Below are 12,341 nucleotides of genomic sequence, written 5' to 3'. Positions count from 1 at the left end.
CTCAAAAATAACAAATCTGCGGGAGCAGATGGGCTGCCTGCGGAGCTGTTTAAGGCAGGCGGCGATGAGTTGGTAGGATGCATGCACCAGCTCATCTGCAAAATATGGCTAACTGAAAGCATGCCTGATGATTGGAATCTCGGTGTCCTATGTCCCGTCCTAAAAAAAGGTGATCCCACGGTCTGCACCAACTATCGTGGAATCAGCCTTCTTTCCGTCGCATATAAGGTCATATCAAGCGTAGTGTGTGATAAGCTAAAGCCATTTGCGATAGCACTGATTGGGCCTTATCAGTGCGGCTTTATGCCTGGTAAATCCACCACTGACCAGATATTCACGCTACGCCAAATCCTGGAGAAAACCCATGAGTTTCAAATCGATACCCACCATCTTTTCGTCGATTATAAAGCAGCATTCGATAGCCCGAGGAGGGAACGTGTATATGCCGCACTGTCTGAGTTCGGTATCCCTGCAAAGCTAGTGCGACTTTGCAGAATGACGTTGAGCAACACTCGTAGCTCCGTCAAGGTAGGAAAGGACCTCTCCGAACCCTTTGATACCGTTCGAGGTTTCAGGCAAGGCGATGCCCTCTCGTGCTATCTCTTCAACTTCCTGCTGGAGAGTGTGGTGCGCAAAGCTGGTGTACACCGAGGCGGAACGATCTTTTTTAAAAGCGTTCAGCTTCTTGCGTACGCTGATGATATAGACATTATCAGCCGTACCAGGAGAGGCGTCACCGGAGCATTTGCGGCTATTGAGAAGGAAGCTGCAAAAGTGGGTTTGGTGATAAATGAGAGCAAAACTAAGTATATGTTTTCCTCTAGCAGGGACACGCGGCAACCAGACTCCCAGATCGCGGTGGAAAACTATACTTTCGAAATGGTGAAAGATTTTATGTATCTTGGCACCACCGTCACAGCAACCAACGATGTCAGCCTAGAAATCAAATGGAGATTAACTCTAGCCAATTTTGTTGATTGGGAACTACATAATAACGACAAATCAATAATTCTTCAACACGCGAAGATCTTCTTGATTGACGTTTGCTGATTGTGCGAATACGCTAGCATTTTTCTTCGAATCCAAACAGCACAATTATATATATAAACAGATATGTATAAATTGAGAGCTAAAGCACATTATCGAAATAAAAATCACACCTACATACTATATAACATTGTATTATGTATGAGTATATAGTATTGAAGCGCTTTTGGATCTGTTGCAGAGTCATATCTTAGACGAATGAATTGCGCCATTGCTCATTATCAGCATCGCTTAACATAGGTCAAGTTCGGTGGATGTACTCTTACAGACGTACGTATTTCCAAATCTGAAGAATATGGAAGGCGGTGAGCGGCATTTTTTTTTTGTAAATTAACGCTGGTGATAAGTGAGTATACAAGTACTTATACATGAATATATATTATGGGGTCGCGCACGCTCACGCTCTAATGAGGCGCAAGTGTAGGGAGAGTCGCGAGACTCGGATGTTGGCAAATCTTGGCTTTTCATTGCCAGCTACGAGTAGCCAGCAGTGCGCAGTTCTAAATGGGATTCTGAATGGAACACACGCGTAGCGTACAAAAGCGCGTCAGACATAATTTTGATATAATTCAAATCGATCAATGGACGTAAAACCAAATTAACTCTCTATAGACAACTACGGCTCTTAATTTAGTGACAATTTTGAAAAGTCGTTTAGAAATCAGTAAAGACGTACACGGCGCATGAAGTGCAACATGTTTGTGATTGTGAATAACGCGCTATTGGGCGGCATTGTCGTCTTCTTGATTATAAGTGCCTTATCGGCAACGTGTGAAGCCAAGCCTGCGTCGACCGAAGCGCCACCCGAAGAGGCCGAGAATGGCAGCGGCAGCGACATCGGCATCGGCATCGGCAGAGACGATATTGATGCTGATACTGTTGGCGTTGGGGCAGAGACTAATGATAATATAATAACAGACGCCAATGCCGAATTTTTAAAAACCTATGCCGCTCGCATGCTGACCTACATGAACCGCAGTGTGTCGCCCTGCGACGATTTCTACGAGTACGCCTGCGGCAATTGGCGGAATGTGAAGCAGGATAAGCAGACGATGCACAAGCGCAACAATCTCCTAGACATTGTCTATTCACTTGGGGATGCTGTGGAGCAGCTGTTGATCAAATCGGCCGATGAACTCGGCTTAGATTATCGCTCAGAGCTGCGAATTGCTCAACAGTTCTATAACGATTGTCTCACAGCCGATCTCTATCCGCTAAAGGCAGATGACCCCGCCTATCTGGATCTTATTAGGTCTGTAGGTGGTTTCCCCGCCATAGACGACGCTTGGCAATCAGCGAACTTCAGCTGGTTTAACATGAGCGCCCATTTGACAAACTATGGCGCAGAGGGTCTCATAAATGAGGAGATTCTGCCGCAATTCCCATTTGCGCCGTATTTCAAACTACCGGAACTGGGCTTCGACTATATTGTGCACAGTGATAACATCGAGACGAATACGACGCGTGGCTACAAACTCAATGAGAAGCGCATGCGCGACTATTTGGGCTGCTTTGCTCTGGAGGAGGACAAGATATCGGAAGTAATAAGCGGTGTATTCGCATTCTGGCGCGATGTGCTCGAAATTGGTGATCGCTTTGAGGAGGATTCGGATAAATGTGATGTGATGACGACAACATTGGGCATTGAAGAGTTTTCGCAATGGCCGAGCTATTACGAGATTGCGTGGAAAGGCGAGAATTTTAGCTCGTACTCCCCGGAACGGTACTGCGACTATTTCTATGTGGAACTGTCGAAAGTTTGCGAGAAACATAAGCCGGCTGTGGCCAATTATCTGGCCATGAAGCTGCTCTATGAGATGGATGCCAAGTTAAAGGATGTCAAGTATCAGCGGGACCATTGCGTTATCTCAGTCCAGTATTCGTTACCCTATTTGCTGGACAAACTTTATTTGGCGGTAAGTTACAAAATAATTTTGGATATACTAAGTATAGGTGTTGATTTCTATACCGGACCGATCCTTAATGAATGTGCACTTTTATTTTTGCGTAATCTATTGATAAATAGATTGTCTAAGTATGTAACAAAAACAACTAAATTACGAGTTACTTGTAGTTGTTCTCTGCGATTTTCATACGAGCATGCTAGTTAGGTCCTATCTTTCTTCTAATTCGTTATCTTTCTCTAATTAGTTGTTCTGATAATATCTGGAACTTCACGCGAATGTGATTGAAAGAAAGGGGATTTCGCTTTCCGGATAAGGCTTTTAATCATCTTCAGAGTTGTTATCACATTAGCTGATCCACTAAGTCTTAAATGATGGCCATGATTTGTAAACAAACTGAAGCTAATTTATCATGCTATTCAAAAGTAAAAGGCGCTTTATCCGCCAAATAAATCCTTTCAACGATTGGGGGCGCAAGTAGAAGAGAAATCAATTCACTGGCTCTGAAAATATGTCTTCTATTAATCCACATTTTTCGCTTTCTCTTGTAGGAATATTTCACCGATGAAACCCGCACCGAAATCGCCGCAATCATCAATGAGCTGCGCAAGAGTCTGCGTCTGGTCTTGGAGAATGCTGACTGGCTGGACGAGGCCACACGCGAGCAGGCGCTGTTGAAAGAGTCGACTATTGAGTCCCGCATTGGTAGCTTCAAGGATCCCGACTTAACCGAGCGTCTCATCCGCGAGATCAACAATCTCACCGTAATTTCAGGAAACTATGCCAAGAACAGAGTCGAACTGAAGCGCTTCAGCACCTTCATGAGGCGTTACAATGGCCATAACTATAATCAGTTGCCGAACACAACTAAGCCATTGGAGCTGTTGATGGGCATGCAGGTGAATGCCTTCTATTATAACGTCGACAACTCCATCAATGTAATGGCCGGCATACTGCATCCACCCGCCTATCACAAGGCCTGGCCCAACTCGCTGAAGTTCGGCACAATTGGCTATCTGGTGGGTCACGAGTTCACACACGGTTTCGACTCCGTTGGCTCCCGGTACGACAGCAAGGGTGATGCGCGCAACTGGTGGTCGAAAAAGTCGAGCGCCGTGTTCAATGAGCGTGCACAGTGCTATGTCAATCACTATAATAGCTATCGGATACCGGAAATCAATCGCAAGATCAACGGCAATCAGACAATGGACGAGAACATAGCCGATGGTGGAGGACTGCGTGAGGCGTTGAGTGCGTATCGCAGCTACATTAAGCAACTGCAAAAGGACGAAGATACGTATTCATTGAAAAACGAGCAAATGCCAGGATTGGATCTATCGCCGGAGCAGCTTTTCTATCTGGGATTTGCGCAAGTGTGGTGTGCAGCCTACGAAGAGGAACACTACTGGGAGGAGCTAACCAACGAGCATACCATGGACAAATATCGGGTGCTGGGCGCTGTGACGAACAACGATGAATTTGCGCAAGCCTACAATTGTTCATTGGGGACCCCAATGAATCCGAAGCCGGACAAGTGTCGGGTTTGGTAAACAAAAAGAAGAACAAAACATAATACGCTGGGCGTCAACGTAAAACGCTGATAAGCACGAGTTCATTGATTAACTAAGTGTAATGTACATGTGGCATATAAAACTAGAACAATTTTATTTCATACAAAACACACATGCTAGGTTCATGCGTTGCTCTTAATCGTGAATTTTGTTGTCGAGCTTAGAGCTTAAGCTTTACATAGATGGGCGCAACATTTTCATACGAATTTATCAAAATTCTCAAATTATTGTCATAGAAAGAACTTCATCATAACCCCATTTAAGCCCTGCCTGTTTGAGCGAACCTCAAACTCACATCATTACGATTTTTGAGCTTGGCATAAGCCTAGCAAATGATTTAAAAATAAGATGTGACTTATTGACCTTAACTTTTGGTATTTAGTGCACAGTTGGCTCCGAGGATTTGTAGGCATTTGATCCACTATAATTATCAATCAGCAGTGCCTTGTAACGACGCAGTTGTACGCTGAGACCCTCATCGTGTTCATTAGCGGCGAGTATGACGACACGCGATACAACTAAATGGGAGGGATTTGTTTGGCTAAAGCCGCGTATGACATCAATTTCATCGCCTACATTGAGCTGTAATGGCAAGACATTTAAGTAATAAATTAGCGGTTAGAAATTAACTAACGAAATAGCTATTTTACCTAACCACTTTTGGCTACTGATGAACTAATAGAGTGTTTATGTGTTTGCTAAAAACGAATGTAAAGCTCTTTTTCTTGCTTTGCTGAACCTTAGCCAAATACTGTTATAATAGAATTTGAGATTATCATTAACGAACTGTGCACGTTTTCAATAGAAAACTTGCTTGGAACATCATTAGACATATCGGTCATGTTTAAATGGTTTCTTAAATGAAATAAAAATTCAGGAGAGAAAGATATAGACGCCTATCTATTTCAAGAGTTAGGAAATCTATAAATTTATGTGTTAAATAAATGGATTCATCTTTAAACCGGTTGATATTTCTATGAGGCCAATTTCAAATCAAATCAAAAACCCGACAATTAAACCGTATTGAAGCTGGTCTTAAAATTATTCCATATATGTTTTTAAAACATTCCATGCGTTTAAGCTAACAACACATGTCTTAAATTTCGCTGACAGACTGACTGGAATGTGAAGTTCCAGTGTCAACTAGCTGGGAAGTCCGCTTTTCTGGTAGTCAGGCAATACAATCAGTGATCCAGAATTCACTGGGCAAGAAGTTCTTTTTGGAATCTCGTAACCTATTGTTTCTACTTGTTCATTTTCTATTTCTAGTCTACTTTTTCTGTATACATTTTCAAAGAGTTTGCCGAGTTCAAAGCAAGTGGTTTAATTGATTTATAATTGAAAGCTTTAGTAAAATAAATAGCAAAAATATTAGGAGCTACGAGACTGCAAGCATTACAAAAAATTGGCTTCATATAATATCGACTAAATGGTAAAAAAAATCAGTAAAATGTTTTGGGAAAGAACATAAATTAATGGGCCTAATTAAAAAACCAACTCTTTCAATAAAAGAAATATGATGAAACTACAATTGCGATTAAAAACTTTTTTTATTTCATACTACTGATAAGGAAGGAGTTCCACTCACCTGTACACTCTTCTTTTGTAACTTCTTGCCATTGACACGTATTTTGCTTTCATAGAACACTAACTCGACTTTGCTGCAATGAAGAGACTTATTAATTAATCGACTTTTTAGTAAATATAGTATGTAGGTACTTTCTGGCCATGCCCAAACCCGACTTTACAAGTAAATCGGCGCGCAGTGAATTCACCTTCGCCTTGACTACCTTGGAGTCACGTTCATCTTTAAAATCTTCATCGTCATCATCATCGCTGTCTATATGTTCTGTTGCTCTAGAGGATTTCTTGTCGTATTTGTGCAATATGCGGCTTGTGTATAAATTTCCATATTGTTGCCCGGTTGTAGTTGTTGGAAATTGAAGTCTTAAAATATTTGTGGCTGTTGTGGTTGGATATTGTGTCTTCTCGGCAGCCGGTGCTAATGCTCTGAGTGCTTTTATTCGTTGTAAATTCCTCAGCATTTTCTATTTTATGTTGTCTTACATGTTACGATTACTACTTGAAACATAACCTTAAAATTAACAGCTGTTCGGCACGCGTTGCCAACTATTTGGTGGCTTTGCCTTGCTGCTGTTGCTTTTTGTTGCGTCGCTTTTTATGTTTCTTGTTTTTATTTGGATTGGATTGGATATGGTGCACTGTAAGCGGGTGATACACATTACTGGGCAGAAATTCATCCTCTTCATCAGCATCTTCGACTTCCATGGGCATAGCAGGCATTGGCTCTTTTAGTGCGGGCGGCGAAGCCGTTGTTTTCACTGTTTTTGTTTCATTCAATTTTTCAGCTTCCGCTTTCATGGCCAAACAGCCTAAGGCCTCTTGTAGTTTCTGCTGAGCCGTTTCAGCATCGGTTAGGCCCAGCCTTACTTTCTTTGTGCTATCCGAACAGTCTATATAATCGCCACTCCATGCCGGTGGCTTTTTAATTTCAGGCACTTCAATCGTCTGCTTAGTTCTTAATTCGGGTATAAGGTCTTCAACTGTAGCTTGTTCTGTTGGCTTTTTTCTTTTTGGATTATTTGGCTTGTTAGCTTTTATCACATTTCGTACGAGCTCTGGTTTCCTGCGTTCTTCCACCCATTTGGCCAGACCCAGACTAATGCTATCCAAATCAGTCGGCAAAACCAACACCAGCGCACGCACGCCAAAGAGCTCTTCTGTCAACTCCTCCAGCTTGGGCTGTGCATAAATAGGGGCTGTCTGCACCTTTGCTGCCGCACTGCTGGCTATTAGGCGTATAAGATGGGATGGACGCATGCTTAGTGAAAGAAACACGCAGGAAAAACGGCGACCGTTTATGGCACGCAAGGAACTCTCCAATCCAAGTCGAATCTTTGCTTGGGTTGCAAATGTGTTTGGTTTGCCACCACTTTTGCCAATCGCCTCCTTTAATATGGCACAAAAGTCATTCAATTCATCCTCCTGCAGGACAGGACTACACATGAAAAACAAAAACTGATTTCAAACGTGAACTTATTTTGAAAATCCCATTTACCAATGCTGCTTGTAGGGATTAGCCAAGACGGTGCGTAATTTTGGCAACGCATTTTTTCTGCCCTTAGCCTCCCTTTCTTTAATGCTTGCCAAACTCATGGATCCAGCGTGTGTAACAAAACTGCGCGAAGCATACAAGTTATTTACAAAAACTAAAATGTGTTTGCGACCAGCTGTTGATTCATGAGTTGCCAACTATATGTCGGTTGTGGCATTGCCAAATCAAATAAATTAAAAGAGTTGGTAGGATTTTTAAATTGTACTGCAGCTGTGAAAGGGGAAATTTAAAATAACATTTTGTAAGCTGCGCTAATAATATATAAATAACAAACAATTTGTTCTGTTTATATGTTGTTTTTGTTTACCTACAATTTATCGACTTGCTTGAAACATTCTATATGATGTGAAATATTTAAAAAAGGAATTATCCCTTATTATATATTTAGTACCCAAAATTGATGGTTTTTTGAATCATTTGACCTTATCACCTTTTACCATTAAATTAAGAAATGTAGCAAAAGTAATTGTTTGAATATTTGTACATGGGGCAAGCTTAGGCGAATATATAAATTAGACTAACAATGTATTTTTTAAATGAAAATAAAAACAAGAATTAAAACCACAAATTATATTTCGTGCGCACCAGAAGGAAATTCATACAAAGTCTATTGACTCTAACTCATAGACAAACAGACAAAAGTACAAAGGGAGTAGATCTCCTCGTATTTTTTGCGTTGGGTTTTACCTTTAATTTGGTGTAACATACTCATACTTAATTAAACAATGAAACAATAGGCGTTTGAGTTTTGTTTTTATTTTTTCAAGCGAGTCACTGACACCTAAAAAGCGTTTATTTGTGGAATTTATTTTGAATTAATCATAATATATCATTCGGAAATGTATCAGAAAGACAGATCAAATGCATTGTTACAGTTAAGGGTGATCGACGTTTGCCTTTGTGATCCGCAGTTTGTTATCTTATCTTTAATATAGTCCTGGCCGTGAATCTCACTTGTTGGGAAGTAGGTTTGGTTTAGACTTTGAAGGACGATAGTCATAAACGAAAAGGAACAATTAAGCTTTAAAAGGAATGTGCAAGCTTTAAACACTTTAAACAAATATGAAGTGGCTGTTCGGTATCTTAGCTATGTGTATTACATTAACGATCTGCCAAGCTAAGCCAGCAGATACTAGCAAGGATACTACGAATATAATTCAAACTCCTCACATTGAGTTTCGGAAAGCCTATGCCGAGCTTATGTTGACCTACATGAATCGGAGTGTGTCGCCCTGCGACGACTTCTATGAATACGCATGTGGAAATTGGAAGAATGTCAAGCTCGACAAATACACACCATTTAGTCGCAGCAGCTTTGGAGACATTATCTTTAAGCTAAATGATGCGGTGCACGAAATGCTGTCCAAGTCGACTGAAAAACTTGATATGGATTATGGCAGAGAGCTTTACCTTGCACAACAGTTCTATAATGCCTGCCTTAGGGCCGATCTCTACCCGATGCAAGCAAGCGACCACGCTTATCTGGATCTAATTAGTTCTATTGGTGGTTTTCCAGCTATAGACCCTACGTGGGAGCCAGAAAACTTCAGCTGGTTCAACATGAGCGCCCACTTGACCAACTACGGAGCAGAAGGGCTCATAAATGAGGAATTACTCACGGATATTCCAACATTTCATCTTTCGAAGCTGGGATTTAAATACATGGTCTATAGCGATAATATAGCGACAAACACTACGCAGGCGTACAAGGACAACGAGAAGCGCATGCGCAACTATTTGCGCCTCTACGGCATGGCGGATGAACAGATTTCGAAGGTAATCCATGATATCTTCGCCTTCTGGAGGGATGTTCTAATAATTAGAGATCGTTTTGCGGATGATACAAATAAGTGTGAAGAGCTGACAATTGAATTGGATGTAGAAACATTTTCACAATGGCCGAGCTATTATGAGATTGTCTGGCAGGGGAACAGCTTTGACTTTGAGGATTTCGAGCATTACTGTGATTTTTTCTATATGGAGCTGGAAAAAGTGTGTGAGAAACATAAGCCCGCAGTGGCAAATTACCTGGCCATGAAGCTGCTCTACGAATTAGATGCCAAGCTAGCAGCTACTGAAGAGCAACCCGAATATTGTGCCCTCACGATGTATGAAACACTGCCCTTCCTGTTGGGGGAATTGTATGTAGAGGTAAGTGGAAAACAATTATATATCGGCCTTTCAGAAAATCTAAAAAATGTCTCTTTCTAGAAATACTTAACTGCCGATATTTATGGCGACATTGCAGTTATTGTCAGTGAGATTCGTAAGGGCTTTCGTCACCTTTTGATAAATGCTGACTGGCTTAAAAAAGGATTGCGGCGGAAATTGCTGCAGAAAGAGTCTGAGGTGCAGACCCATATTGGCCGCTTCAAGGATCCTAAACTTATAAAACGTCTGATTGAGGAAATGAACAAGCTTGCCATTTCACAAGAAAGTTACGCCAAAAGTAACATCGACTTAAAACATTTTAAGATGTTTATGAAACGGTATTTGGGCCATATCGATGCACAATCCTTAAGCTCTACAGACTTAAAGCCTATAGAGGTGTTAGGGTCTATGCTGTTGAATGCCATTTACTACTCTGAGGACAATTCAGTCTATATAATGGCAGGGATACTCCACCTGCCTGTCTATCACAAATATTGGCCAAGTGCGATGAAATTCGGTGCCACCGGCGCCGTGGTGGGTCACGAACTCACGCACGCCTTCGATTCCGAGGAGGCTCTTGATGATATTCCCTGGCCAAGAAATATGTACAGTGCTCTGAATGAGCGTACTCAGTGCTTTGTGGATCACTATAATGGTTATAAGATACCGGAAATTAAACGCACAGTAAATGGCCACAAAACCAAAGAGGAAAACATAGCGGACAGTGGAGGATTACGGGCAGCATTCATAGCCTATCACAACCATATAAAGCAATTGCAAAGGAACGACCCAAAATTTACAATTGACAGTGAATTAATGCCGGGTTTGGATCTATTGCCGAATCAACTGTTCTTTCTAAGCTTTGCACAGACATATTGTGCGGACTTTACAGATGCGGATTACTGGCTGGGGCTAATCGATGAGCATACGCCAGAGAAGTACCGTGTTTTGGGCGCTGTAACCAATAATGAGGACTTTGCGCATGTCTTTCAATGTCCGCTGGGCAGTCCAATGAATCCCACGATGAACAAATGCCAACTTTGGTAAAAAACAAACGATTTTCAGACCTAATACTTTTATTAAAAAATTTAAACATTTTAAAACCACGGATCCTCTGGCATGACATCGGATGAATACGTGAATTTTATGGGCTTTGATTTAATGGTGTCTGCCACAATGCTTGTGGCTTGTGTGCTTCTAGTTGTGGTTGTATTTTCCATAAGGGAGCTCTCGGTTATCGGCAGTGTGACGACATCTGTGGTTCCAAGTGGTAGCGAACTCTCTGTTGTGGGCAGTGTTGTGAAATCAGTGATGCCTTGATCTGTGGTGGTGCTTGGGTCCAAAGTAGAAGTTTCAATTGTCGGCAGTGTGGAGATATCTGTGGTGCCAAGTGGAGAATAATTTTCCGTTGTCGGCAGGGTTGACGATTCTGGGATGCCTGTATCTGTGGTGGTGCTTGGGTCCAAAACGTAGTTTTCAATTATTGGCCATGTGTCTGTAGCTGTAGTTGTGCTCAGAATTTCTCTGTCTGTTGTGGTTTCAGAGGTTGTAGTTTCGTTTACTGCTGATTCCGTTGTAAGTTCTGGTATTTGGGAGGCATCTGGTAGTTCGGTGGTGAGCTCAGCTATTGAAGTTGCCGTTTGGATCAGTGCTACGGTACTTGATTCTGTTCCTTCTAGGGTGGTGCTTTCTGTAGGCAAAATTTCAGTTGTGGTAGTAAAGTTAGATTCCTCGCTGTTATCAAACTTTGTTGTCGTTATATAAGAAAGCGTAGTTGTCTCAAAACCAGGCGTTGATGTAATTATTGAGAACAATAGTGTTGACGTTTGTGGTTCTGGAAGCTGTGTAGTGGTTTCCGATGATTCTGTCGTCTCAGTTACTGTAGTTTCTGGATTTTCTGTCGTTGTCAGTTCCAATGGAAGAGTTGAAGTCTCAATATTGGGCACATTGCTGCTATTCTCCCATTCTGGGTCGCTGGTCGTAGTCTCCGGTGCGAACGTAGTGCTTGTGACTTTAAGAACTTCATTTCCCGACAAATCGGAAAATCTGTTGGGAATATCTTGGTTGGTTGGTCTATATGGCACATATTTTTTCACCTGGTATGGTTCGTGTTTGCTGATGTGGTATTTGGCTATCTTGATCCAATCATCGGCGTTGCGTATATTGTTTAAATTCGGAATAAATGAGTTATCTAATGAACGCCAATATCTAAGGAATGAAGCATCACAAATTGCGATGTAATATGCCACAATGAGCAGCAAAGTTTTCATGCTGATGCTACCACGTTCAGCTGCCAACAAAAACTAGGTAATGTATGGCAAAAGAGCAGTTATTGAAAACATGGGCGTCTACCTGTAAATTAGTATAGGATAATTTTCTGCATTCTCTACCTGCAGCACAGGCAGCAATAGACGAAATACGAAGAAAGGAGCGCCGCACAACCAGCATGTTTGCTTTTTAAATATTCGCGCTCAGCAGCAGCAACACATTGATGCTGGCAATGCCTTTACCGGCCGGCTTTTTGGCCAGCTG

The 12,341-nt window shown here is 41.8% G+C and overlaps 5 protein-coding genes across 5 annotated transcripts; 2 read left to right on the top strand and 3 right to left on the bottom strand.

Annotated features, from left to right (window-relative positions):
• Positions 1–1,682: 1,682 nt before the first annotated feature.
• Positions 1,683–4,509, top strand: LOC115621379 (membrane metallo-endopeptidase-like 1). The gene is made up of 2 exons (XM_030515008.1): positions 1,683–2,963; positions 3,503–4,509. The coding sequence occupies exons 1-2, from the start codon at positions 1,731–1,733 to the stop codon at positions 4,499–4,501; spliced, it is 2,232 nt and encodes a 743-aa protein (XP_030370868.1). The 5' UTR covers positions 1,683–1,730; the 3' UTR covers positions 4,502–4,509.
• A 15-nt stretch (positions 4,510–4,524) lies between these two features.
• Positions 4,525–6,602, bottom strand: LOC115621381 (uncharacterized protein C6orf203). The gene is made up of 3 exons (XM_030515010.1): positions 6,242–6,602; positions 6,111–6,183; positions 4,525–5,104 (listed from the first exon to the last, which is right to left on the bottom strand). Exons 1-3 carry the CDS (start codon positions 6,565–6,567, stop codon positions 4,901–4,903), a joined length of 603 nt encoding a protein of 200 aa, XP_030370870.1. The 5' UTR covers positions 6,568–6,602; the 3' UTR covers positions 4,525–4,900.
• A 37-nt stretch (positions 6,603–6,639) lies between these two features.
• LOC115621380 lies at positions 6,640–7,729 on the bottom strand. Its single transcript, XM_030515009.1, has 2 exons — positions 7,602–7,729; positions 6,640–7,541 (listed from the first exon to the last, which is right to left on the bottom strand). The coding sequence occupies exons 1-2, from the start codon at positions 7,697–7,699 to the stop codon at positions 6,653–6,655; spliced, it is 987 nt and encodes a 328-aa protein (XP_030370869.1). The 5' UTR covers positions 7,700–7,729; the 3' UTR covers positions 6,640–6,652.
• Positions 7,730–8,747: 1,018 nt separating this feature from the next.
• LOC115620246 (neprilysin-1-like) lies at positions 8,748–10,856 on the top strand. The gene is made up of 2 exons (XM_030513395.1): positions 8,748–9,809; positions 9,870–10,856. The coding sequence occupies exons 1-2, from the start codon at positions 8,748–8,750 to the stop codon at positions 10,854–10,856; spliced, it is 2,049 nt and encodes a 682-aa protein (XP_030369255.1).
• A 50-nt stretch (positions 10,857–10,906) lies between these two features.
• Positions 10,907–12,079, bottom strand: LOC115620245 (mucin-5AC). The gene has a single exon (XM_030513394.1). The coding sequence runs from the start codon at positions 12,077–12,079 to the stop codon at positions 10,907–10,909; it is 1,173 nt and encodes a 390-aa protein (XP_030369254.1).
• Positions 12,080–12,341: the final 262 nt, after the last annotated feature.

This window comes from Scaptodrosophila lebanonensis, unplaced genomic scaffold (genome assembly GCF_003285725.1).
Source record: "Scaptodrosophila lebanonensis strain 11010-0011.00,11010-0021.00 unplaced genomic scaffold, SlebRS2 tig00000024-arrow-pilon, whole genome shotgun sequence".
NCBI classification, from domain to species: domain Eukaryota; kingdom Metazoa; phylum Arthropoda; class Insecta; order Diptera; family Drosophilidae; genus Scaptodrosophila; species Scaptodrosophila lebanonensis.
This window is presented reverse-complemented; position numbering and strand designations above follow the sequence as displayed.